The sequence below is a fragment of the Prunus persica genome, chromosome G2 (genome assembly GCF_000346465.2).
Source record: "Prunus persica cultivar Lovell chromosome G2, Prunus_persica_NCBIv2, whole genome shotgun sequence".
In the NCBI taxonomy this organism is placed as follows: domain Eukaryota; kingdom Viridiplantae; phylum Streptophyta; class Magnoliopsida; order Rosales; family Rosaceae; genus Prunus; species Prunus persica.
This window is the reverse complement of record NC_034010.1, coordinates 12,457,529-12,484,266: the sequence shown is the minus strand read 5'-3', so window position 1 is coordinate 12,484,266 and position 26,738 is coordinate 12,457,529. Positions and strand designations below refer to the sequence as shown.

Below are 26,738 nucleotides of genomic sequence, written 5' to 3'. Positions count from 1 at the left end.
CAACGACGGTAGTTTAAAAACACCGTTGTGTAATCGTCGTCGTATGCCTTAAAATTCGTCGTGTCTCAGTTTATTTTCAAGAACACAAAACCCATTAAGAACACAACATATATATGAAACCAAGTAAGAAACCAACATATACATGAAACCAAGCATGAAAACAATAAATCCATTCCGTACCGACGTAAATTTAATATTCCACGACGGAAACTTCATTTTTCGGATTAAGAACGTAAGGCCGTTCATTTTGAAGCTTCATTTTTCGGATTAATTTTAAATTTATTTTGAATTTTTTATATAACGACGACTGAAAAACCACGTCGGTGTTAAGAAATTAAAGACGTTGTAAATTATATAAACCGACTTACATATTAAAATGACGTCGTTTAAAGCGTAAACCATGTCGTATGTTTTTCTGTACGACGTAAAATATGTATTCCACGACGCAACCACCGTCGTTAAAAATTAATACCCAAAACCCATAAAACTAAATTATACAATTTAAAAAATTAAGTTTATAAAAGGTTTTATGGTTTTAAAGCCTAACATATACCCTAGACTACCCAAAAATTATACTTCAAAAATAAACCCCAATAAATAACAACCCTAATCTCTAAACCCTAGACTCTAAACCCTAAACCATAAAACTAGAAGTGATTTTATGACTCATCAAAACAATTTTGTTTTGGATGGTCATTTTAAATTTTTGTTATTCAAAATGAATTTTTTCAAGGTTTATGTGGAAGAAAATATATCAATGACTTCATAGGAGTTGACTTTTCAATTTTCTGATTTATTTTATATTTATTTTGAATATTTTGATATAAAAATAATAAAATATTCTTACCATACAACAAACCACGTCGGTGTTAAATAAATTGTAGACGTTGTAAATTGTAATAGACTACTAAGTCGTTAAAATGACGTCGTTAAAATGAGAAACCACGTCGGTGTTAAGAAATTAAAAACGTTGTAAATTATATAAACCGACTTACATATTAAAATGACGTCGTTTAAAGCGTAAACCATGTCGTATGTTTTTCTGTACGACGTAAAATATGTATTCCACGACGCAACCACCGTCGTTAAAAATTAATACCCAAAACCCATAAAACTAAATTATACAATTTAAAAAATTAAGTTTATAAAAGGTTTTATGGTTTTAAAGCCTAACATATACCCTAGACTACCCAAAAATTATACTTTAAAAATAAACCCCAATAAATAACAACCCTAATCTCTAAACCCTAGACTCTAAACCCTAAACCATAAAACTAGAAGTGATTTTATGACTCATCAAAACAATTTTGTTTTGGATGGTCATTTTAAATTTTTGTTATTCAAAATGAATTTTTTCAAGGTTTATGTGGAAGAAAATATATCAATGACTTCATAGGAGTTGACTTTTCAATTTTCTGATTTATTTTAAATTTATTTTGAATATTTTGATATAAAAATAATAAAATATTCTTACCACAACAACAAACCACGTCGGTGTTAATAAATTGTAGACGTTGTAAATTGTAATAGACTACTAAGTCGTTAAAATGACGTCGTTAAAATGAGAAACCATGGCGGCTATTTAACTATACGACGTAAAATATATATATCAACGACTTAACCGCTGTCGTTACATAAACGTCGTCGATGATACCCTGAACCCTTAAGAAATTGAAGATGTTGTAAACCATAAACGACTCAATTGTTCAAAGAACGTCGTCTAACTATATTTTTACGTCGTATTTGTTTAAAACACGAAACAACAAAATACGACGGTTTGTGACTTTATTTGGTCGTTGGAAAAGTATTACACGTCGGTTAAGCAATTTGTATGTTTGTTTTTTTTTAATTTAAGAAAACCTCAACAAATTTTTACATTACATATTATAGAGAAAATTTGTACATTATACATAAATATCAAGTGTTCAATAATTGCCCTGTTTAATAATTTGGAAAACAAACTCTGCCCATTCATTCCGGACTTCATCAATGGCTTCTTGGGGGTATGAAGCTTCCTGGTTTCCCTTGGCATACTGCATAAACAATGACTATTAGGGTTTATAAATAAAAAGAAATTCAATCACAGACGATGATATTTTTCATAACCGACGTAGTATATCCATTCAACGACGTTAATTTTACACGACCGTCGTTGATAATACAAAAAACGACGTGAAATGTATGAAGGTAATTTCTTCTTACCTTATTCTCAAACCCCAAGGAAGGATCCATGATGATGTCCCTCATGAAGCGCATTACATAATACCCGCATTCGACATTGCTGGGTTGCTTTGGTGTGCCTGAGAGAGTTTTCCAAATTACATTTTTACGTCCTGCTCGGGCTATGTGGGTATTATATATTTTTAAAGCACTGTTCACGATGTTTTTGGCCTCTTCATCGACCACACGATTTCCTGGCAGAGGATCCAGAAAATAGACGGTTTCTCTCTTTGCTCTTACAATCAGCAAAATCCAATGACGGCTGCACAAAATTAATATAAAAACGACGGTTATTTACAAAAACGACGTATTATAGTATTTCACACGACGAAATAAAGTAGATAACGACGACATTATATATTTATCACGACGATAAATAAATACCGACGTGGTTAGTAGTTTCAAACGACTAAATAAAATAAAACACCGACGTGGTTAGTTTATAAGCTGTCATTTATTGAAAATCATAAAAACAAAATCCTAAGGAGACTAACCCTGGATTGTAAGGCATCATGAAAATCTGTTCACCGTCTGTCTTCTGAAGTCGAGCTGCTACCAGTCGTGATCTTTCAGTTATTGTGCCAGAGTTGGCACTAACTGTAGCAGGGTCGATAAAGCCAACCATGCTGCACATATTGGCTTGTTTCAAAACATCGTGTAAGTACCTAAATACATAAAATAATATAAACAAGTCAGCACAAACAAACACGACGGTTATGTATAAAAAAACGACGTATTATAATATTTCACACGACGTACTGAAATAGATGAGGACGTTATAATATATTTATCACGACGGTAGTTAGTTAAGACGACGTGGTTAGTTAGTTAAGACGACGCAATATATAAACCAACGAGGTATTATTTTAGAAGTACAAACCTCATATATACAGCCAATACAGTAGCTCCAATTTCTTCCATGCCTGCAAATTGTGTAATATCTTCAGGCAGGAGGAAGGTATCGCGCTCACCACCAAACACCTCCTTATCAATTGTAAATTGGAGTGTCTTATCCTCAGGCAGGAGTGTCGTTTCCACAAAACGACAAAGGGTTTTTAAAGAAGATGGCGCCTCCATATTTGAATAAGCACCAACTTCAATAACCTGTTTAAAGAAATAAAAAAAATGACGTGGTAATTCAATAAAGACGACGGTTTAAGTAATAAAACGTCGTCTTAAAAGTATTTAAACGACGGTGAAAAAACTGTCGTGGTAATTCAATAAAGACGACGGTTTTATGAATAAAGCGTCGTCTGAAACCATTTAAACGACGGTGCAAAAACCGTCGTTTAAATATTTTATTACGTCTTAAAAAAATTCCGCCGTCTAAGTTTTAAACAAACGACGGATTAAATAAAAATATCGACGTCTGAAATTTTGAAAAACAAATAAAAAAGGCAAAGTTATGTGAACATACCTTGTCGTCATGCTTTTCTTCATCTTCTTTCTCCTTTTCTTCTTCCTTCTCTTCATCTCTTTTTTCTTCTTCCTTCTCTTCATCTGGCTGATGTTTCCCCATTTTGGCAGTATCATCCTCCAAATGTAGGGATCTCACATCACCTCCAGAGCAGCTAGCTTTGTCAGACATTGGATTTTTGGGGCTTTGGCTAATTCTTGGTTTAAGCATGCTTGGATTAAAATTGGGAATTAATTGGGAAAGCTGACTCAGGAAATGCTCCCTCTCAGCCTCTACCAATTGTTTTGTCCTAGCCTCCATCCTTAAGGCCTCTTCCCTTGCCTTAGCCTCCATCTTTTTAGTCTCTTCTTGAAGGAGAACTCTTAAACTGTCCTTCAAACGGTCGTCAAAGCTCACCCTCTGTGGTTTGGGCAAATTGAAATATTGCCTTGGGGAAACACCAGCACCAACTCCCCTCACCCTGCCTGGATGCTCGGGGCCCAAAGCCATGGTCAGCACATCATTGCTGCCATCTACTCTGACTTTGCCTTCCGAGACTTGTTTCTGCAATTCATCCTAAAAAAAGATAAACAAAAAAACACACGACGGTTATTTATGTACAAACGACGTATTATATAATTTCACACGACGCAATAACGTATAAACCGACGTTATTATAACTTATCACGACGGTAGTTATACCGACGTGGTTATTTATTTAAAACGACGAAATGAATAAACAACCGACGTCTTATGCTATAATTAAAGATAACAGAGTAGTGATTCCTATTTAGACCGTTAACGACGTTTTTAAAAAATTTTCGACGTGGTAATATCATTCACACAACGCGAAAATGAACCACCGACGTCTTATGCTATAATTACAGAAAACATAGTAGTGATTCCTATTTAGACCTTTAACGACGTTTTTAAAAACTTTTCGACGTGGTAATATCATTCACACGACGAAAAATATAACATACGACGTAATAAGAATAATTCACAGTTTAATAAAAATTTAAAACAGAGTGATAGTAGGCTTACTATTAATTTTGCTTTCTCTGCCACCTTTGGATCAGGGATGTTACCATGTTTGTCCTGTCTAGCTCTCTTCCATAAGGTAGATCGATCAATTTCTACCCCAGGCATGGTTTCCTCCAATTGATCCTCCAATCCAGCATATCCTTTTCGAGACAATCGATGATTGTACTCGAGTTTCTCCCTAATCTGTGCATGTTGAGAATGCACAGACTCAAAATCTTTGGATAGCCTTGAAGCTACAAAGGCATCCCATTGTGCTTTCTCTATGAATTTATATGTTTCAGGGGGTTGGCTTAATTTCTCCCTGTCATTGGTGTATGGAAGGATATAATGCCTCGTTAGTGTAGACTTGAAATCCTTCCATTTCTTGGAAGCAGAAGCTAAAATAGAGGTCTTGCCCCCTTGGCCTACGACAAAAGCCATGTCAACTGCTTCCCAAATCTGCTCCTTTATATCCTTGGGGATTTGGGACCATTTCTTGTCCACAAGTGGGATCCTGGAGCGTGCCAACACACCAATATACGACTGCATCTCAATATGTGCTTGGCCAACACCTTTCCCCCTTTTATTGTACTCAACAATTGGCCTCAGTTTCTGAAGCTTTCTCTTCACAACACGAGGCATTGTGCTCATACCTCGACCAGTCTTTGAATCATCTGAGATTGTTGTCTGGCTGGTTTGTTCTGTCTCAGCAGATGATGAAGCAAACTTCATCTTCTTCGAAGACTTCATCTCCTTCGAAGACTTGTCTTGAGGAGCTACCATTCCAAGCTTCTTGGAGCCAGAATCCTTAGTTTGTTGTTGAGAAACCATTTTAACAGACAAAACTGCAAGTGAAAATATTTCAGGAAAACATTAAGAACACAAACGACGGTATTAAAAAAATACGACGTATGATATGATTTTAGACGACGCAATGAAATAATCTCAGACGTAATAAATGTTTAAAACCATTATTTATATAACGTCGTGGTATATATGTTCACACGACGTCAATAGTAATACACCGTCGTGGTAAACTATTATTTATATAACGTCGTGGTATTTATGTTCATACGACGTCAATAGTGATACACCGTCGTGGTATTAACATTCACACGACGTAAAACAATAAGATATTTTGTCGTCTATATTAGATACCAACCCTAGTTTCTTTTTCTTTATATTTTATCAAATAAGGGAAAAACAAAAACCATTGTTCAGCGAAATCAAACCTGCAATTAAACAAGCATATAAAAAAAGACTATTATTTTAAAAACAACTTTGTCAATTTTCAGACGACGCTAGAACAACTGACGAACCGTCGTGGTCTACCGTCGTCTTATTTAGTTGAGGTAGTTGTCTTCAAAGTTGGAAACTTTCCCTCTTTGTCTGTATATTTTATCAAACTTGGAAAGAAGTAAAATGATTTTGGCCAGAAAAAAGGTAAAAAGATTTTTCAAACAAAAAACGTATGAGCATGCAAAACAGTAACCAAAATAGTGAAAATGAAAGCTTACCTTTTGCGTGCAATGAAAGCAAGAGGAAGATGATCGATGTTTAAGTTCAGAGACGACGAAGAAGACGAGAGGAAGACGATGAGAAACTCTGACAATGCTCTGACAAGGAAAAAAGACGAAAAGGTTTCTCTGGGAGATTGAAATTTTTAATCGGGTTTGGAAACAGTGCATGTGTAAGTCGAAAAGTTGCTTACATATAAAACCATTTCAAAAAAATAATACGGCGGTTACATTTAACTACGTCGTTTTTAACTAAAACGACGTAATATTTTTCATTCGACGTGGAATCATTTCATTTAACGTCGTTAGGTTTAATATAACCGACGTGGATTTTAATTTTTAAATTATGAATAGAATTTTTTTTCCCGTGACCTTTCAGTTTATTTTTCAATTACAGTGCGTTATAAATAGAGTTTTTTTTCCGGAGGAAATTTAAAACGAAGGAAATTAATATTCTGCAATATGTAAAGTTTCTTTTTTGGATGACAGATTTAAATAAAATAAGAATATAAAAACAACAAATGTGTAAGTCAAGTAGACGAAAAGTTGCTTACATATAAAACCATTTCAAAAAAATAATACGGCGGTTACATATAACTACGACGTATAAATTACAAAATACGACGGTACATTTAACTTCGGACGTGGTAAATAAATACGACAGTAGTTTGTAGGTACCGTCGTAGTAAACTCAAAAATTAAAGTACATAAGTAATAACTCGCGTCATGGTATATTATTTAACACGTCGTTTTTATTAATTTACCGACGTGGATTTCTGTAATATACGTCGATCATACCGACGTTGATTTTACAATTTAAACGGCGGTTTTTTTGTAAGGACCGCCGTTGGTTTTAAAAATTTATTCTATAAATTTGTCGCTTTCATTCATTTTCGGTTTACATTTAAGGTTCCAAGTTCTTCCTCTCTCAGTCTCTCATGTCTCAAAGACAATAATTTGGATGTTTTCTCAAAGAGAAATTGAGCTTACTCGCATCAAATATATGTCCACAAGAAGAAGCTTGTCAACTAGCCTTCTCACTTCCTTGATCAAGCCTGATAGGACACTTAGTGCTTCTGAATACTCCTTGCTTTCCATCAAAAGAGATGCAAGCCAGGGAAATCTGAAGATCAGATGTGCCTGATCCTCTGCTTGATTTTCTTGCCTAAGAAGATCGTCGGATATATTGTGATAGCCTCTTCCTTTATCCGTAGAGCTTCAGAAGAAGAAGATGGGTTTCAAGAATGCGATAAAGAATAGAAATGGCTTCAGATGGCCTCTAAAGCATGAGCAATTGAATCAGTAGTTTCTGGGAGATATGATGAAGACATTGTCAATGCTTTGAACTACACAAGTCCTGCAGAAAGATATGTTAAAGAAACTGAAACAACGGCCGTTTTTTGTTCTACCGTCGTCTTTTCTCGTCGTCTATATTAAGTTAAGATGGCGGTAGATTTATAATTATCGACGTAGATTATTTTGTTAAACGTCGTTAAGTGTACTACAACCGACGTGGATTTTAATTTTAAATTATAAATAGAGTTTTTTTTCCCGTATTCTTTTAGTTTTAGTTTTCAATTCCAAAGCGTGATAAATAGATTTTTCTTTCCCGAGGAAATTTAAAATGAGGGAAATTAATGTTCTAGAATTTGTAAACTAACACGACGCAATATTTGCAAATCTGTGTCATCTGTTAAGATTATGATGTGGAACAGAGTTCCATCTGGTAAGATTTCGTAACCCTTGGGATCTCAGACAAAACTGATTATGTCGGCGGTGTTCTATATAAACCGTCGTGGTTATTTCAATTCTTGTCATTAAGTAGATCTACCGACGTAGGATAAGAAAATAAAAGAAAAAAATTGTTAACAAAAATTCTTATTAAGACGACCGTTAAAATTAAAGGTACGACGTATAAAATAAATAAATACGACGATAAATTTTATTGTACGATTTAAAGATAGCGTCGTAGAACTATACGATAATGACGTCAATATATTTATATTTTCCGTCGTTGTAAATTAATTTAATACGGCGATATTTTGTATTTTAAAGCCGTGGATTTGTTTGTAATTATACGGCATCTTATACGAAAACCTCGTCGTGTTATTTTATGAGTAAAAACGGCAGTTTTTATTGAAATCGTCGTCTTTACTTTCTACGTCGGTCGATTCATAACTTCTGCCGTTCTTTGTTGGCATTGATTTTACACTGCGGAAATCTGTTTCAAATAGACGTCGGTTGTTTAATTATGTACGTCGTTGTTTTTGAACAGCCATTTGAAACTCCATTTTTTAGTTGTCTAAGGTTGTATTACACGACGGTGTTTTTAGAACCGTCGTCTTTTTATAAACCACGACGGTGTTCACTTAGACCGTCGTTGTTTTCTGGTCGTCTTTTTCACTTTTTGTAGTAGTGGGGGTTCTTGGCATGTCCATAAATACATACATGATATATAGAATTTTGAAGAGACTTTATACTAACTTGATCGCATTTGTATCTTCCAAATGACAGGATTTGGCAATGTTTACCAAATTTATTATTAAGCAGCTTACTGTGGATTTGAAGCGTATACATGATTTGGGAGTGCAAAAAATAGCGGTTACAACAATTGAGCCCCTTGGATGTCTTCCCGGCATAACTTCCTCTCTTTCGAATCAAAACTGCAATGAATTTGCCAATATGGCTTCAATGTACCACAACCAGATTCTGCTTCAAAAGTTGGAAGAGTTGAACAAGGAGACAAAGAATTCTGCATTTATCGACTTGGATCTCTATAATGCGTTTATGTCTGCAGTAAAGCCCCCAAAACATCATCAAGGTAATAAATCCTTTTTTCGCGAACGCTAATTGACCCTTCTACTAGTATTACTTTTGGATAGTGCTATTTGATTTATAAATACTCATCACCTTGCTCACGGCCGTTCTAAGAAAAGTAGGTACCATCCATATGGGTCCTTTTTAAATACGTCTATAAGGTGGTGGTCAATAAATGTGGTCATACTCATATATATATGTCTATACTCAATCACATTCTTTTTTGGTAGCAAGATATTCGACATTCCAGATTAACACACTAAAGCCATGTTGTGTTGGGGTGAGCAATGAATACTCATGCGGGACTCTGGATCAGACTGGTGCAAAGAAGTACATTATATGAGATAATCCTGATGTTTCTTTCTTTTGGGATACAGTACACCCTTCGCAGAATGGTTGGCATGAAGTTTATGCCGCTATTAAACCTTCTCTCCATCAATTGTATTCGTGATTTGTAGTGTAGTTTAAACTTTGCCCCTAGAAGGTTGGATTGCATGAGAATCGTGAATGAACAGGTTCACCATGAGAAAATTAATGTACATTCGAATGCCAATTTTTGTTAACTAATCGTGAAGAAGGGTGTGTTACATTATTGAACAGATGAGCTTTTTATTTGATTTATTTATTCGCAATTATATATTTAACAGTTTATTAATATTTTTGGGGACATATCATGCCTATTGATCTGAGTTGCACTAGTAAGTGAGGAAGGGGCTGCCAGAACAAAGGTTACAAAATCTAACAACTATGTAATTAATTCTTTCATCCAAACGGAGGGTACATAGCAACACCAACTCGATCACTCAAAAATCACATTAGAAGGGAGAGGAGAGATTTAAAGGTTCTCCCATTCAACAATATCTTCCAAATTCAGGAAATTACATACAAAGTTATACAATTTTTCATATACCATCAAGAATTTATATCCACCGTCTCACTTTCTTGTCAAATATCCCTCCTCCATATGTAGAAATGAAAATCTCAACAAGAACAGGAAATTGCATCCAAATAAATAAGGTGACTGGAACGCTGGAGAGGAAAATGATTGGAATGACAATCCATAGTTTTTCATGAAGCATAAGGAAAAGAGCAGAACAAAAGGCAACCATCATGGAAGCGATGGAAATCAAGAGTGTTGAAAGGCCGATTATCATCTTTGTGGGTAAGGATTTTAGAAAATCGTCTTCTGCATATCGTGATGTAAGGATTCCCAAAAACATCAACACTGAAGTGGTGGAAGAAAAGAGTGATATAGCATCTGAAACTATAAAAACCAAAAACATCTTTTCATCTAAGAACAAGGGAAAGCCTGTTCCTCCATTGTTTCCACCAGGCACCGTGAAGGCTGCAGCAAACATGATGGTAATAGTGAGAGCACCTACAACTGTACAAGAGGTTGCTGCATCTTTCATCCACTTTTCTCCTTCTTCCTTCAATTTATTATGGTTCTGGGTAAATAGTTCATGGGGTCTCATACCCTGTTTATTGAAAGCTCCCACTCCCGAGGGTAAAACTACAAGACTTTTCACCTCCTGCATTTCATTAAACAAATAAACCTCAAGTTCGTTGTGGCTACCAAGTAACTAACACTAGAATCACTGCTTTTATGGAAGGCAACATAACACATGAAAGAAATACGACAAGGAGCATTGTTGACCACAACGTAATAAAACTTGTCAGGATTTCATTGTTGTTTGCTTGTTTACTACCTATTTTTTATGAAGCAAGTCAAATTTTTCTAGTTACTAAATATTAGTTTGTATGTATCTCACCTCGTGCATTTCATTAAATAAAACCTTTCAATAAGAGAATGCAAAAGACAACAAGCCCCTGAAGAGTTTCGTAAAATTATTAGACATAAACAAACTAAAAAGCAGAGCCACTTGACTGTATCCTCCCGTGCATATCAAATAGAGCCATAGAACCATACCGGCTAAACTCAAACCCTACGCAGCCCAGTAACATCCTTGCCTTGTGGCTCCAAACCCATGTCAAAGCTGAGAACTGGAGCCAAATCCTTGTGGTAGCTATGGACATGGCCAAAAGACTATGACTGTGTCACGACAACAACTGATTTCACACCGCAAAACAAAAAATACAAAAGATGGAGAGCTGAGTGGAAGAACTGGGAGGGGGGAGTGGAGGAAGGGGAGGGAAGGAGGGAGGCCACCGACCCATAAGAGGGCGGCAACATGGGTTTTCTTTTTTCTTATCCTTAGGGTTTTAGATGAACTCTTAAATTTTCTCTTGTTCGCCTGTTAATATAATAAACGTGAAAAAGGGTTGGGCCTGCAACTTACTTCATGTTACCTAGAATTTTAACCTGTGTCTCCCAACTTGAAATAAAAGAGCATTTTACCCTTATCAAATATGCCTCACAGTATTTATTGGCATATGAAATATGTGGGTGTGGTGTCACATGTTAAACTTTGGATGAATTTTAAAAGAGTACGTGTTTAGAATAAAAACAAGTAGATCGTAGGAGAGAAAAATGTTTTCATGAGTCCGAACAGCCTCCTTCCCAAAATCATTCAACCGGACCGCAAAAACCTCCCATCCTCTCATCTAGTGTTCCCACCTCACTTTCCATATGGCACCTCAACTACACTAGAAAGCCCTACCAACCCAATACCGCCACTAGTTTCATCGACAACATATCAACCCACAACCACTTTTACAACCTAATATCCCACAACTAGCTCTAAATTCAATTAATTTAGAAGAAATATATAGAATGAAGATATCTAACCTTGAACCATTGTCTTTCTCTCTGCATTTGCAAGGCTGCACCTGAAATAAGATCAAGTTTTTCTGTTGGAGATAGCATCCCTGCAAGATGTAGCATATCATTTCCAGAAGCATCTGAAAATGTTGCAATAAGATTTCTCTGACCAACCCCATATATGAGGCTATATACTTTTTCCTGGCGACACTCAATTGAATACTGAAAGATGTTCCTTCCCATTGAATTTGTTTTCCACAATATATCCGGATCTACTTTACATAAACGAATAACGAACTCAATAATCCCCCTTTGTACAGCTCGGAATATTGCTGCATAGACAAGGCCATCTTCCATTTCTTGAGTGTCTAGATGTTTTACCACTTCACACATGTAATCCAAAATATCTAGGGATCGAGCGTGGATCAATTTCATTTCACATATGCGGTTGATTCCTAGGTTGTTGTTGGAAAAAATGTTACAACCAGTTTTTGTAGAAATAAAATACGTTGATAGAGTTTAAATAAGTGGATGAGAAAACCAATGTACAAAGACACCAATAAATAAAGATGGAAAAGAATGTTTGCATATATACCTAAAAGCTTGCAGAGGCTTGAAGAAGGCCCTTGCGTGAAACCGAAGACTTCAATGCAGATTCAAAAACCATAAGATAAATATGCCTTGTTTATACAAAGTATGAATGTGCTTTGCTATATGATTCACAGATTCTTATTAAGATTTTAGTTATTGTTTATGAGCATACTAGAACCAATTTCTTTTTGTGGCAAACTATGTCATGATCAACTTCTTATCAAATCGATGTATATATTATTACAAACAGTTTGAAAAAAAGAAAAAAAAATTAAATAACCATATAGCTAGGGTTTCAAGATCTAGCAAACCTGAGAAACTGATATTTTGGTTGCCCAGTTTCTCTTCTAGATTTTCAACATTGACGTGAACATCATGGATGGCAGGAGGATGTTGTATGTGTATGCCTATAAAGAAAAGAGAAGAAAGCTCAGTTAATATAATAAATAAATATTTTATTTGGACATGTAAGATCAATTTCAATAACTATTATCTTTTGTGATAATAGATGTTAAACAAAGAAATGGACCATTATGGTAGGGCCCTCCGTGTAATGTGATCGAATGATTGCAATCTTTATTAATGGCGTAGATGAACTATTAACAAAATATATTAATGGTTAGCAAAATAAATATGGGATATAATGAATTTGATAGTAGCGAAGAGAAAAAAGAGTGTATTACTAACCATCATAGATCCATTTTTCCCAGAATTTGAGCGGCGTCCCACTCGGAAATGCAGAAGGGATGCCAGCCAATGCACGTATAGGGGATGTTCCCACAACATCTTTAGTAATTACCAATCGTGGGCAACGCTGAAGTAATTCCCACGCAATATCTACTTTAGAGAAAATAGGAACAGTTAAAGTTAAAAGCTTAAGTAATAAATGAGTAATGCAAGGGACTTGTACCTCATGTGTTTAAGAACAGTTATCCCTGCACTCAATATCCCGAGTCCCTCTATCCCAATATTGTTTGTATAAAATAAATAAATAAATAATGTGGGTCTGGGTTGGTTGAGAATTTTACCAAATTGTTTGGCTAGTAAACAAAAGCAAACAAGTCCAGCGCCATAAGGGCCATTCTCTGGCATTAGGTCTTGGATCGGAGTGACGGAGTAGAGATAACGAACGATATCCCATAAGTCATTCTTAGCAGCGAAGAGAATTGGTGTCAGACGGTGGGACTCTTCAACAATGCCAAGTAGTTTCTTGTTCTTTCTAACCATGCATTCAACCATTTTGAGATTTAATCTTGCAGCAAGATGAAGAGCTGTCCAAGTAACATCTTGCATTTCCAAGTCTTCCGGTGTCATCAACTGAACCAACTCTTCCACAATATGCTCATGTCCGAACTTGGTTGCAATGTGAAGAGCTGTCCCTCCTGTTGAATATCTTGCTCTTATTGCATTGGGATCTCGGGTAAGAAATTCCTTCGCTTTACGCCAATCACCAAGCTTAACAGCAGCGAAGAAAGGTTGATACGGATCATGCTTGGCAGCAATTGCAGCATCTGTCGAGTATATATATGTTGGAACATTAATGCTTCTCTGTTTACCATTGTTATATCAAAATAACAACTGTAAAATATATATATATATATATATATATATATTCCTGGTTTAAGTCGAATATTTAGTTCTCACAGATTTGTTGAGGTTCAAGATTTGAACTGGGGAGTTACCTGGTTTTCGCTTGAACTTTTCTGCCAAAGTATCCCAAGCGCGTTTGGCTGAAGTGGCGTTTCTAATGAGGGAAAAAGCTTCCCGCCCGCACAAAATTTGGATTTTATGTAAAGCCGTGGCATTCTTCTTCCTCCAAGCTTTGAACTTATCATCCGCTTCTTCTTCCTCTTCGTCTTCTTCTTCTTCGTCTTGTTCCACTACATCCCAAAGGTCTTGAGCCAACAAGTAATTTTTAACCAATACACTCCAATCCACATAGTTACTGCTATCAAGAACTTCCACAACAGCTGCATCTGCGGAGACGGCCATTCTTAGATAGATCTGACAAAGGGCTTACTTAGGACAGGCTTTGCAATTTCTGTTTTAATTACTATACCCAATTGAGTGAAGAACCACTTGTTAAAGCAATGGGTGAGGATATATATATATTATAGAGTATATACACACGCTCATTACAGTCTTTTTTTTTTTTTAAAAATTTTATCAGAAGAGTCTTTTAATTGGGATAGGCCCCAAACCGTATTGTAAACCCAAAAACGCGTCTAATGGACCAGTTACTGGCAGGGTAGTTTTTCAACTCATTCACACTTGCTTTTGTCTGTGTCCGATGACCACATTATGAAATGACCAATAAAGTTCGATGAACTCCGGTGATATCGTTGAATATAATAGAAACGGAGAATTTCACTTAGACCCTCTGAAGCTAACTCCACTTAGGACACTTCCTTATCACCATTAACTTGCATTGCAATTAACAAATTAAACCAAACCATTATAATTGTAAATTCAATTCAATTTACGGGGGCTTACTCAGAAGAGGCTTTGCAATTTCTGTTTTATTTACTATACCCAATTGAGTAATCACTTGTTAAAGCAATGGGGTCCGCGAAGGGTGAGGATTATGTGGTTTACCATTTCCATTCGTTGACGTAATTACACAAATACCTTTTCAAGTTTCAACACTCCGTGAACAGCCAAAACACTCTTATCCAAATCATAATATACCCTTGGTTGAATACGGTTGAATACCATCTCAAATCTTACACATTATTGCCAAACAGGTCTAGCCAAGTGAATTGCCAAAAAATAAAAAAATAAAAAGTCATATTCCAGTGGAAAATGACTTTAATTTGTTGACTAATATAGTTTGGGTTCAAACTCCCTTGACATCTTAGTGGTGTGTGTGTGAAAAACCCCCCTCTTATTTAAGTTTCGACAATCGCTTGTAGTAAAAAAAAGGTTATCTGTTGAAAAACACTATAAATTATCACGCTTGTCAAAATCTCCACCTTGAACTTGTTTTCCTGCTAGTTTAGCCCTCATACTAAATTTTCTTGCCAATTTACTCCCTACCATTAGTTTTTGGCAATTTTCATTCAAATCTTTGTTTAAAAAATCACATGTTAGGCACATACTTCATTGTTGAATTAAAAATTGATTTTTTTTCTTTGCTTCTTCAAAGAGCTCAAATTTCTTCTCCTTCCTCTTACTGGGTTTTGGTGTAAGATCCCACATCAACCAACGAAGAGGGGGTGATGTGCCTTATATGTGCACACCCGCATCCATCTAGCACGAGGCTTTTTGGGAGCTCACTGGCTTCGGAGTCGTAAGAACTCCGAAGTTAAGCGAGTTGGGGGCTAGAGCAATTTCAGGATGAGTGACCCACTGGGAAGTTACTCGTGAGTTCCCAGAAACAAAACCGTGAGGGCAGTGAGGGGGGCCCAAAGCGGACAATATCGTGCTACGGCGGAGCCGATCCCGGGATGTGACATTTGGGTTTTGGTGGTGGTTTGAAATTTACATCCTTGTCCTCTTCGTTATAAAGGTTGAGATCGATCTGACAGTGGAGAGATTAGGGTGTAGTGGAGGGTTAATTGGCTCTGGCCCATAAGATGATTGGGAGAGAGAGAGAGAGAGAGAGAGAGAGAGAGAGAGGTGTGAATTTTGCATTTTGGATTGATTTGATAAGTGTGATACATGAGAGATTTATACATAGTTGAAAATCCTAGTAGAGATATACAAGGAAACTAAATCAACAATACAAGGAAGGTAAATCAATATTTACACGTATACAAATATGGAAGGAGGATTATTGCAATGCATAGGATTCCTATAATGGAAGAAGGGCCTAAGGCCATGAGTTGATTGCGTGATATTCCTCAGAAACTAGACAGCGGACCTCGACTAAGGGCGGGCACGGTTCGGGTTGGATCGGGTTCTGCCTCAAATTAGAACTGATACGGTACTATTCATACAATTTGTTCGGTTCAGTTTTTGTAACGATCCAGTCCTAAATAAATTAGTAAATATTAATTTATTTAGAGAAAATACCATTTTGCCCCTAGAATATTTTATTAGATTTAAAGCTGAATTTTTGATCGGGAAGGAATTTGGGAATTTCAACTATACCGTTGTGTAGAGCACGACGAGATGAGTCCGTAGACATGTGGTGGGCTCGAATCAGAGTTGTAACGAGAGAAATACTATCAACAGACCCTAAGTGGCATAACCGTAATTTTTGCGAAAGGGGTTTGATAAAATCAGATTTCTCTCTCTCTCTCTCTCTCTCTCTCTCTCTCTCTTTCTCTCCCCACGCAGTCTCTCTCTCTCATCTCTCTCGCGATGGCAGTGACAGCCGGCCATGTTTTGGCCGGCTGTTCTCTCATCCGGCCATCAATGTTGACGGGGCCACTACCAAAATGATCGTGCCACCGCCCTCTTCCAACCCCAGCCAGGCCCAGCCGCCAGCCGTCATGATTTCGCCGAAAAATGGAGAAGAAGCTGCCGGTTTCGTTTGAACTTCTCCGACGTCGATCTTCCTTCTTCGGCCGCCGATTCCGATGAATGAGGTATGGTTTCTCACCTACTTTTCATGCTCTAGCTGTCTGTTGGGTAGGATTCGATCAATTCCTAGCGTTGGTAACTCGATTTACGAATTGAATTTCGGCTGATTTTGGGATCGTGATTCCGGCCACTTCCGGTCTATTTTTCGAGTAGGTCCAAAAACAAAAGTTGTTCCAAATAGGGTATTATATCTAGGGTAGGAACCTTGAGCCGTGATTTTGAGAATTTCAGGTAATGCGTAATCGCTTTGGACACCCACACACTGCCCAAGCGTGTGGTGGCTCGTGGGCACTGTAGAAATGGGGCTTTGTGTCCCGATACGATCCCCTTGTTGTCTTGAGCGCGTAGGTGTGCTCGGATTTCAATTTGGATACCGTTTGAGTCTCGAACGGATATCGCATATTGTGCGTTATCCGGGCTCGATAGGTTTGAACCGTTGGATAGTCTTAGATTTTTAATATGTTAATCTAGACATTCTTAGGATCGTGTAGGATTTGACGGATTGTAAAACGGAGTCCCGGATACTCCGGAAATGCCAACCCTAGGTCTAGGTTTACAGTAACCATCCAATCGTGCGATCGTTAGCGATCCGTCCGTCCGATCTGGACCAAACTTGCAAGACGTGTGTCCTAAGCCTTGTAGAACACATAGGAACTTTCATATCGGAATTTGGAGGTCGTGGGCCCGTGGGCCCGTTTGACGAAGTCGGGGTAGTTGGACCCCTCGGTTGACTGTGAGTCTTCCGAGGTAGTTTCACCCTTCGGAAGGTACTAGGATAACCTTTTTATCGAATCTTAATTTTTAGTTGAGGTTAAATTGGAAATTGATTTGATTTAGGATTTTCCTTAGAGGTTGTTGCTTATCATCAATTAATATTATTTGTTTATGAATAAAGTATAATGTTTTAGTTATATAATACAATATTTTATGGAATTTGTGTGAAAACAAGCGTTGAATAATATTTAAATTGTTCTAGGATCTTTATGAAAGTTAGGTTTATGTGCATGATCGTTGGTCCAAAAATAATATTATATTCCTGATTAAATTACGTTGCAGTCTACTATAGACTGGTATCACTAAATTAGGATTACCTTTATTATTAGTTTAGATAATTGAAAGTATGTCAGTTTGAAGTGTATGTCAGTTTGAAGTGCTATACGCACTACCCTAACTACCATCCTATGATTGTCAGGTCCCTCGTGGAGTAGGATTTTCCGGCTGGATGACAGACCCCATACGTGGCGTTGGAATTTCTGGCGTATGGGGAGATGATATTGTGATTGTTAGGTCCCACGTGGCGTAGAATTTTTCGGCGTGAGAACAGACCCCATACGTGGCGTTGGAATTTCCGGCGTATGAGGAGATGATATGATTGTCAGGTAACACGTGACGTAGGATTTTCCGGAGTGATGACAAACCCCATACGTGGCATTGGAATTTCCGACCTATGGGGAGATTATGTGATTTTTAAGTCTCTTGTGGCGTAGGATTTTCCGACGTTGAGACAGACCCCATACGTGGCATTAGAATTTCCGGCGTATGGGGAGATGATATGGTTGTTAGGTCATACGTGGCGTAAGTTATCCGTCGTGATGACAGACCCCATACGTGGCGTTGGAATTTCCGACATATGGGGAGATTATATGATTGTCAGGTCTCGCGTGGCATAGGATTTTTCGGCGTTGAGACAGACCTCATACGTGACGTTGGAATTTCCGGTGTATAGAGAGATTATGTGATTGTCAGGTCACCCGTGGCTTAGGATTTTCGAGTGGGATGACAGACCTTATACGTGGCGTTGGAATTTCCTGCATATGGGGAGATTATGTGATTAATATGAATAAAGGTATTGTATGTGTTTGAAATCGGGATTTAGTAGGAAGAACTATGTGTGGCTTGATCCCTCAGTGATGGTATATAGGCAGCCTAAGGTTATTAGGTGCAGCCGCAGACATAGATATGATTGTGTTAGGAGGTTAAAACCTCGTATGTTGGAATTGGAAAAGTTAGATGATGTATGTTGTATTTAGTATTCATAATTCAGATTTGAGTTTATTAGTTGCCTTGCCGAAGGCAATATTTTGGCTTAAGGGCTTTGTGGGTAGTTTGGTTTTGCTTAGGTTTTTGTGAGGGCCAAAGGCCGAGTTTGTGAATTGCATGAAATTATATTGTGCGTGCTGTCTGTTGGGATATTAAGATTGAAATTTTTGGGTATAGCTCAAATTACAGGGGAGATTCTGCCGAAATTTTGACAAAAAGTTCCAGTCTTTAGTAAGTGGGCCTGGCATCGGGTTGATGTCGGGAATTCCATAAGATTCGTCTCGGGTTCCAAGGAATTCAGGACAGGTCCAATCAGTTTTAATAAAAAAAATTCAAAAACTATCCAGTTCGGGTTGAACAGGTTTTGATCCAGTTTCGGTTTCGGTTTGAGTGCCCACCCCTAACCTCAACGGAAGAGTTTGTCAGAGAGCTGGAGGTGACGACTTTGTGAAGACTTTTTGTGAGGAGGTCAGCAACTTGATCAGTGGAAGGAACAAATTGAACACGATGACTACCAAGGGCAACTTTCTCAGGAACAAAATGGTAATCTAATTCAATATGTTGTGTGTGAGCGTGATGAACTGGATTCGTATTTAGATAGGTCGTACTGATTTTGTCACTGTAGATGAGAGTAGAAAATGTAACTGGGCAGCCAAGCTCATGGAGAAGACAACTAATCCAGACGGTTTCGACGCAGGCACGAGCTAAAGAACAGTACTCGGATTCAACACTGGAGTGAGCGACGGTTGGTTGCTTCTTGGAACACCAAGAGATGAGAGTGGTAACTAAAAAGATGAGATCACCGGAGGTAGAGCAATGGGTGTCTAGGCAGCTAGCCCAGTCAGCATTAGAGTAGGCACGAATAGTCAGTGGTGAAGGAGATGGACTTATATGCCAACCAGTAGGGAGACCCCTGGCTAGGTTTAAAAGTCGGTACCAAAATATATTTATTAAATATAGCCCAGGCATGGTTTTATCTTAAAACCAAAATCATAATGCACAACAACATAAAAGAAATATTTCACTTACTTCCCATTAAACCAGGATGTCAAGATAAAACATGGATGCTCATACAACTTTTTAAAACCAAGTTTTCCGATATTCAGTAACATTCTTTTGATAATCTGTCACACCCCGGACCGGCTCCGCCGTAGCACGATATTGTCCGCTTTGGGCCCTCCTCTCACTGCCCGCACGGTTTTGTTTCTGGGAGCTCACGAAGCAACTTCCCAGGGTGGTCACCCATCCTGGGATTGCTCCAGCCTCCCACTCGCTTAACTTCGGAGTTCTTACAACTCCGAAGCCAGTGAGCTCCCAAAAGGCCTCGTGCTAGATGGATGCGGGTGTGCCATATAAGGCACATCACCCCCCTCTCCGTTGGTTTGATGTGGGATCTTACATAATCGATCCTCGTATGCCAACTACCCATACCACAAATTTATTCATCTCAGGTTGCGCAAAATAGCGAGAGTGTCCATTCCATGGCTATACCTCATTGAACTATCCTCACAGCTGCGTAGACTGCAGGACTAGTCAGTCCATATAACCCCCGGTCAGGTTTAGGGTATCGAATCCCAAGGTGGTCACTATGCCCTCTTCATTCTCATATCAACTCGGAACACTGTCAATGAAGCTAATGCCTAAAGTACGATTAAATCCATACAATAGATATGCGAACCAAAAGCAATAATGTTGAGTTCTCATGCAATCATATTTATTACTTCATACATATAATAAAATAGAAGCCTGGTTTAGTGGTCTCCCTACCTGGAGTCCAATGATGATGCCTGGTCCCACATACCTGACTTGCCAAGTCAGCAATAAGCTCTTAACGTGCTAGGGTTAGGTCGGACCACATTTTATGAACCCTAAGTAGAAGTACAAACCCTACGTCAGAACCCTACGCGTTGTCAGAAACTTAATGTGAAAATCCTAGGTTGGGTTATGTGGTAAATACTAATCGCATTTTAGGAATTTTAGGAAAGCTCAAAAATAAATTTGGATCCTTAAGATAAGGTTAGGAACAAGTTTAGAAGTGGTACCAAGCTTTAGGATTTTGGTTTGGGACTTGAAAATATTTTTCAGAAGTTGAAAATAAATTTTTAATAATTAAAACAAATTTTGGAAATTTAAAACTCATTTCCAAAAGTCCAAAATTCATTTAAACTAATTAATTACTAATTAAAAGTAATTTTGGAAATTAAAATTTAATTAAAAATAATATTCGAAACTAATTTTAAAACTCCACAAAATAATTTGAAATAATTAAACACAACTATTTACTAATTATTAAGTAATTTCAGAAATTAAATAAAATAATTAAACACTAATTAAACATTAATTAAAGATTAATTAAAGTCTAATTAATAATACAATAATTAATAAAAATATAAAATAAAAATTAAACTAAATTAGGAACTTATAAAAAACTAATTTGCGAAATAATTAGTTGTTTTCGGAATAATTAAATTAATTAAATAAAACTACTTAATTAAGCTAAAACAATAATAAAACTAGTTAACTAATTTTAAATAGAAAAACTAATAATTAAGCTAAACTAAGGCAATTAAACTAAACTAAACCACAATTAAAACTAATTAAACAACTCAAATGGAGAAACTTACCAAGGATGGAATGAGAAGCTCCAAGGGAGGAAATCAACTCCCAAAGGAAATTTGAGGAGATGGGAGGTGCAACCAGGGCCATTGGATCTCAACCAAAAATCTGATTGGAGAGTCAAGGTCTACCTTCAATCGCGTAACGAAATGTTAGCACTTGTCAGAACACGTCAGTATCCTGTCAACATTTCTCGTCCTTCTGATCAGCTACGTCAGCATGCCATCGACACTTCAGATCACGCCACGTGTCCAGCTGAAATAATTATTTTCCAATTTTCTTATTTTCCAGAACTTCTAAAATCCACCAAAAATAGCTTCGAGCTCTGACCAATTCCTTGAAAATTCCAATGGCCTCGTCTCCACCTCTACTATTTTTTGTACCTTCTGAAATTGGTACTTAGGTGACGAGGGGTAAATTTAAAAGATATTCAATCAAGAACACAACAACCTTCACACACTCTAGACCTTGACCAAATACTCTTATGACTAGTCAACTGTTAGATATGAATTATACCAAACAATAACATACACAGAGCATACCAAGATGTACCTGCAGGCCTAGAGAATTACTAGTGACAACCTAGGCACTCAGAAGGACCCATCAATCTAGGCATCCCCTGTGCTAGCAACAACTATGGTGAAAGTGTGTGAAGACAACATAATCAAGCAAACACCAAACAGCAGAAAAAGATGACTAGTCAACCGCACAAATTCAGATGACTAGTCAACTATCAAGAACACAAACTCAAAAAATTTACAGAGATAGAAACCTGAAATTGTTCACCCAGAAACCCACCATTGGGAAAAACTGGGGGTCATCAACTGACCAGGCAATCTACTAAGCAAAAAGATTCTTACAAAGAACACTAGCAAGCTCAAGAAATTCCTAGGTCTATTTAGGAAGATGAGCTATACCTCGTTTGTGCAATCTTGTTCTCCAACTTAGCAAAGCTTGAAGCTCAGTTCTTCATGGCAATGGCAGCTCCTTCTCCAGCTCTTTCATCCCATGTCACTATCTTGCAAGCTCTAACTCAGACAGAAATGAAATTTGGATTCATGGAGAAAATGACCAATTTCTTCAAGAAACCATACTCTTGAAGAAATCAATCTTGAATCTGACCTAGATGTATATGATAGAGTGTTTGATCTAGCAAGATGAAGTTTTCATATTTCAAATGCAGTTTTCAAAAAGAAACAATTTGGAAAACTCAAAGATGAAAAATATGAAGGTTACTCTTGAGGAAGAAGAAGCGAAAGTTTGCTATGAAACTTTCCAAAACTTGTCCCCAAAAGTGACGGCTTCCCAAAGAGGAATCGCAAGGCCTTTACAGACCAAAAATTCCCTTAGGTCAGAATCCCATGTGGCAGCCAAGAGAGAAAAAAGAATAGGACAAAAAAGTTGGTTATCAAGCTGGAGAGCAAGGATGACTAGTCATCCAAGAAACAGATGACTAGTCATCATTTTATGAAAACAGTATAATGCAATGTTATGCAATGCACAATTTACCTTTGCCAATTTGCATGAACCTCCATATGATAGTTGTTAGTTAAGAACACCTAGAGAAGCTATTCTCAATCTAAACTTGAGCTTGATAAATAACAATAGAAATCCTATTACAAAGTTGTCAAGGGAAGCCAAAAGAAAAACCCAAAATGCATACGTACATTAACACCTTCACTTCTCCAAAATCCTTCAAAATATTTTCTAGAAAATTCCCCAACACTTAATATAAATCCAAATAAAGTCCAAAGATTCAAATTTAATTTCCAGAAATTCCAATCTTCACCAAGTTGAGTCCAAAATTTTTTTTTTCACCCAGATCACTCCAACTAAAAATACAAATTTTTCCAGAGGCTCATAGAGGGATCTCTTAAATAAGTTTACAGAGAGCTTCTATTGAGAGATCCAACATCCCTGTAGGGCCCACTCCGCATTTTATTTCACTAATCCAAACCGTCTATTTTGTAGAATCATTCAAAGATCATTTGTACGAAAAATCACTTGAATTTGAATTCATTTGATCACTCAATTAGAATATTATTGATATGTACTTTTTCTTGTAGCACTATGTTAAGATTCTTCCTCTTTATCTTTAAGAGATTCAATTACGTTTGTTAAGAACTTTCACAACAATTGCACACATCATTTAAAGAGACTAAATGTACCATAGAAGTGTTCAAAAAACTAAAAAACATAATGCAAGGATAATAATGGTATTTCACACATCATTCAAATTTAAAAATATTACAGCTGGCCCTTTTGAAATTTTTCTTCAATTTAAAGTTTTATGTGAAAATTCAATGTAAGAAATGAGTTTTATTATAAATATATTTTTTTAGACTGATATGTTGTAAATGTTGAAATGTATTAGGGGACACACGCAGAACCAAACTTTTTAACACACCATTTAAATTATCAAATTAAGTTTGTTTAAATGATTAGAATTGCATTTGTTTAATGGGCAATCCTTTTCTTTCACACATCATTCAAATTTAAAAATAATTAAACATTGGGGACAACCTAGCAGCCCAACTTTTAAGACTATTAATTATTTTATTATATTCTCTCTCCCCTCTCTTCCTTTGTTTGTTTAACCGGCAATCCTTTTCTTTCATCTTCTATCTTCTATCTTCTTTCCCGCTGCTTTCTCTAGGTTTATTGTACAGTAGTTTACACACACACTCACACCCTTAAAACGTTTCCAACGAATTCCTTATTGAAAAGAGTTTTGTAGTTTATTTTCCTTCTTCATAACATTTGGTCATGGTTGCTGTAAAAATGCTAATAATATTAGCGTCCATGAAATTTAATGATTTCATGTAACACCCCGACCCCGAATTTTCCCAAATTTTACCCTTATTTAATTATTTAATTATTTAAGGGTATTTTAGTCATATTTTTAACCGGAGAGAGTTTGGGACCGCGACTTGTATTTTTGGATAGGTCGTACTGAGACGAGTTCATAGACACGTAGTGGGCTCGAATCGGAGTTGTAACGAGAGAGATATGGTCAAAAGAAACCCAGTGGCATAATCGTAAATATTTCAAAATGGGATTTTTTTTATAAAATCTGGTTTCTCTCTCTCTCTCTCTCTCTCTCCCGCGACTTCTCTCTCTCTCCCGTCGGCCCTCTCTCTTTCTCTCCTCGTATCTCCGGCCACCGACCACGGCTGTGGGCGGGGCCGGTACCAAAACGACCGGGACGACGTCCCCTTCCTTCCCCAACCGTTCCCCGCCGGCGACATGGCCTGTGCTGGCCGGAAAATGCAGAAAACCACCGGAAAGTCGTCGAAACTTCAACGCCGTCGATCTCCCTCCTCCGGCCACCAATTCCGTCGACCCAGGTATGGATTTTGAACCTCTCGAGCTGTTCTAGCTGCCTGTTGGTTGGGTTTTGATCGATTCGATCTCTAGATCACTCGATTTTCGAATTGAAAATCGGCCAAAACTTCGGCCGCCTTGATCGGCCATTTCCGGCCACTTTTTGGGGTAGGTCCAAGAACAAAAGTGGCTCCAAATAGGGTGTTATACCTAGGGTAGGAGTTTGGAGCCGAGATGTTGAGATTTTCCGGCGAAGCGTTATCGCTTTGGGCACCCACGCGCTGCCGGCGCGTGCGGCGGCGCGTGGGCACTGTAGAAAAAGTAGCGATGTGTTCCGATGAGATCCTTAGGTTGTCACGAGTGCGTAGGATTTCGCGGATCTCAATTCGGACGTCGTTTGACTATCGAACGGATAATCGCATAGTATGCGTTATCCGGGTTCGATAGGTTGGGACCGTCGGATGGTCCCAAATTTAATATATGTTAATCTAGGTAATTCTAGGATGGTGTAGGAATTCACGGATCGTGAATCGGAGCCCCGGATGTTCCGAATAATAATTTTAAGTTTATATTTTATATTAACCGTCGGATCGTGCGATCGTGAGAAATCCGACCGTCCGATCTGAACCCAACTTGTAGGACAAGTGTCCTATACCTGGTAGAACCCATAGGGACTTCCGGATCGGAAATTGGAGGTCGTGGGTTCTGCAGGTCCGTTTGACCAGGGTTAGAGAAGTTTGACCCTTGGTTGACCGTGAGTCTCCCAGAGTAATCTCACCTTTCTAGGGGAGATTATCGGGTACTAGATGATTGTGGAGGGTTACACAATGTTAGAATTAATTTATATGATTATAATTATATATGGTTGTACAAGGGTACAACAGAGTTTAGGATGTCAGTTTGGAGTGCTATACGCACTACTTTAGGTACCTCCCCGGATGTTGGATTCACTACATGCACCACCAAGTGAAAGTTAGGTCCCACGTGGCGTAGGTTATCCGGCGTTGGGACAGACCCCATACGTGGCGTTGGTTGTACCGGCGTATGGGGAGATTCGTAATATGACGTTCAGGTCTCACGTGGCGTAGGTTATCCGGCGTTGAGACAGGCCCCGTACGTGGCGTTGGTTGTACCGGCGTACGGGGAGATTATGTGATATTGTGTTGAGGTCGCACGTGGCGTAGGTTATCCGGCGTGTCAACAGACCCCATACGTGGCGTTGGTTGTACCGGCGTATGGGGAGATTTGTGATATGATATTGAGGTCCCGCGTGGCGTAGGTTATCCGGCGTTGGGACAGGCCCCATACGTTGCGTTGGTTGTACCGGCGTATGGGGAGGTATTATGATAGTATGGCATGGTCGCACGTGGCGTAGGTTATCCGGAGTGTTGACAGGCCCCATACGTGGCGTTGGTTGTACCGGCGTATGGGGAGAATATGTGAAATACAGAAAAATGAAATAAGGTATCGCCCAAGTGTGGAATTGGGTTTTAGGGAAGAACTACGTGTGGCTTGATCCCTCAAGGAGGGTACGTAGGCAGCCTAAGGTTATTAGGTGCAGCCGCAGACTAAATATTAATCATAATTGGTATTTGAATTGTTTGGTAGTTGTTTGAGAATTTTGGAAGGCCGAAAGCCATATATGAGAATTTGCATGAAATTATATTGTGCATGCTGCCAGTTAGGAATATTAAATGTGTTTTTATGCAGGTTGAAATTTTGGGAAATGTCCAAATTATAGGGGAGACTCTGCCGAAATTTCGGCAGGAAGTCTCGGTTTTCTTGTAAGTGGGCCTGGCATCGGGGTGATGTCAGGAATTCCAAAGGGTTCGTCTCGGATTTTGAGAAAATTCGGGGCGGGTCCTTTCATTTCAAACAGTGAAAGAAATATAGATTTGCCCTAAAGTGACTCAACTCAACAATAGTGAATGGAGGTCGGGAACCA

At 37.9% G+C, this 26,738-nt stretch overlaps 1 protein-coding gene across 4 annotated transcripts; it reads right to left on the bottom strand.

The window, feature by feature from the left end:
- Positions 9,699–14,331, bottom strand: LOC18787791 (ankyrin repeat-containing protein NPR4). Of its 4 annotated transcripts, none has more exons than XM_020556216.1 (7): positions 13,969–14,330; positions 13,315–13,797; positions 12,974–13,126; positions 12,598–12,693; positions 12,291–12,338; positions 11,723–12,150; positions 9,708–10,505 (listed from the first exon to the last, which is right to left on the bottom strand). In XM_020556216.1, the coding sequence occupies exons 1-7, from the start codon at positions 14,276–14,278 to the stop codon at positions 9,894–9,896; spliced, it is 2,130 nt and encodes a 709-aa protein (XP_020411805.1). In that variant the 5' UTR covers positions 14,279–14,330; the 3' UTR covers positions 9,708–9,893. The 4 variants fall into 4 exon arrangements, with proteins under 4 accessions (XP_020411808.1, XP_020411805.1, XP_020411806.1 ...); XM_020556217.1 differs by having other exon boundaries at positions 12,974–13,123; positions 13,969–14,329; XM_020556219.1 differs by lacking the exon at positions 12,291–12,338 and having other exon boundaries at positions 9,699–10,505; positions 11,723–11,802; positions 13,969–14,331.

What these genes read in the sequence shown, in the direction of transcription:
- LOC18787791 (XM_020556216.1), bottom strand. Translation starts at nt 14,278, where the DNA reads ATGGCCGTCTCCGCAGATGCAGCTGTTGTGGAAGTTCTTGATAGCAGT. An exon ending in AAAGTTCAAGCGAAAACCAG is followed by an intron (nt 13,798 to 13,968) that starts GTAACTCCCCAG and finishes TATACTCGACAG; the next exon opens with ATGCTGCAATTGCTGCCAAG. An exon ending in AAGCCTCTGCAAGCTTTTAG is followed by an intron (nt 12,151 to 12,290) that starts GTATATATGCAA and finishes ACAACAACCTAG; the next exon opens with GAATCAACCGCATATGTGAA.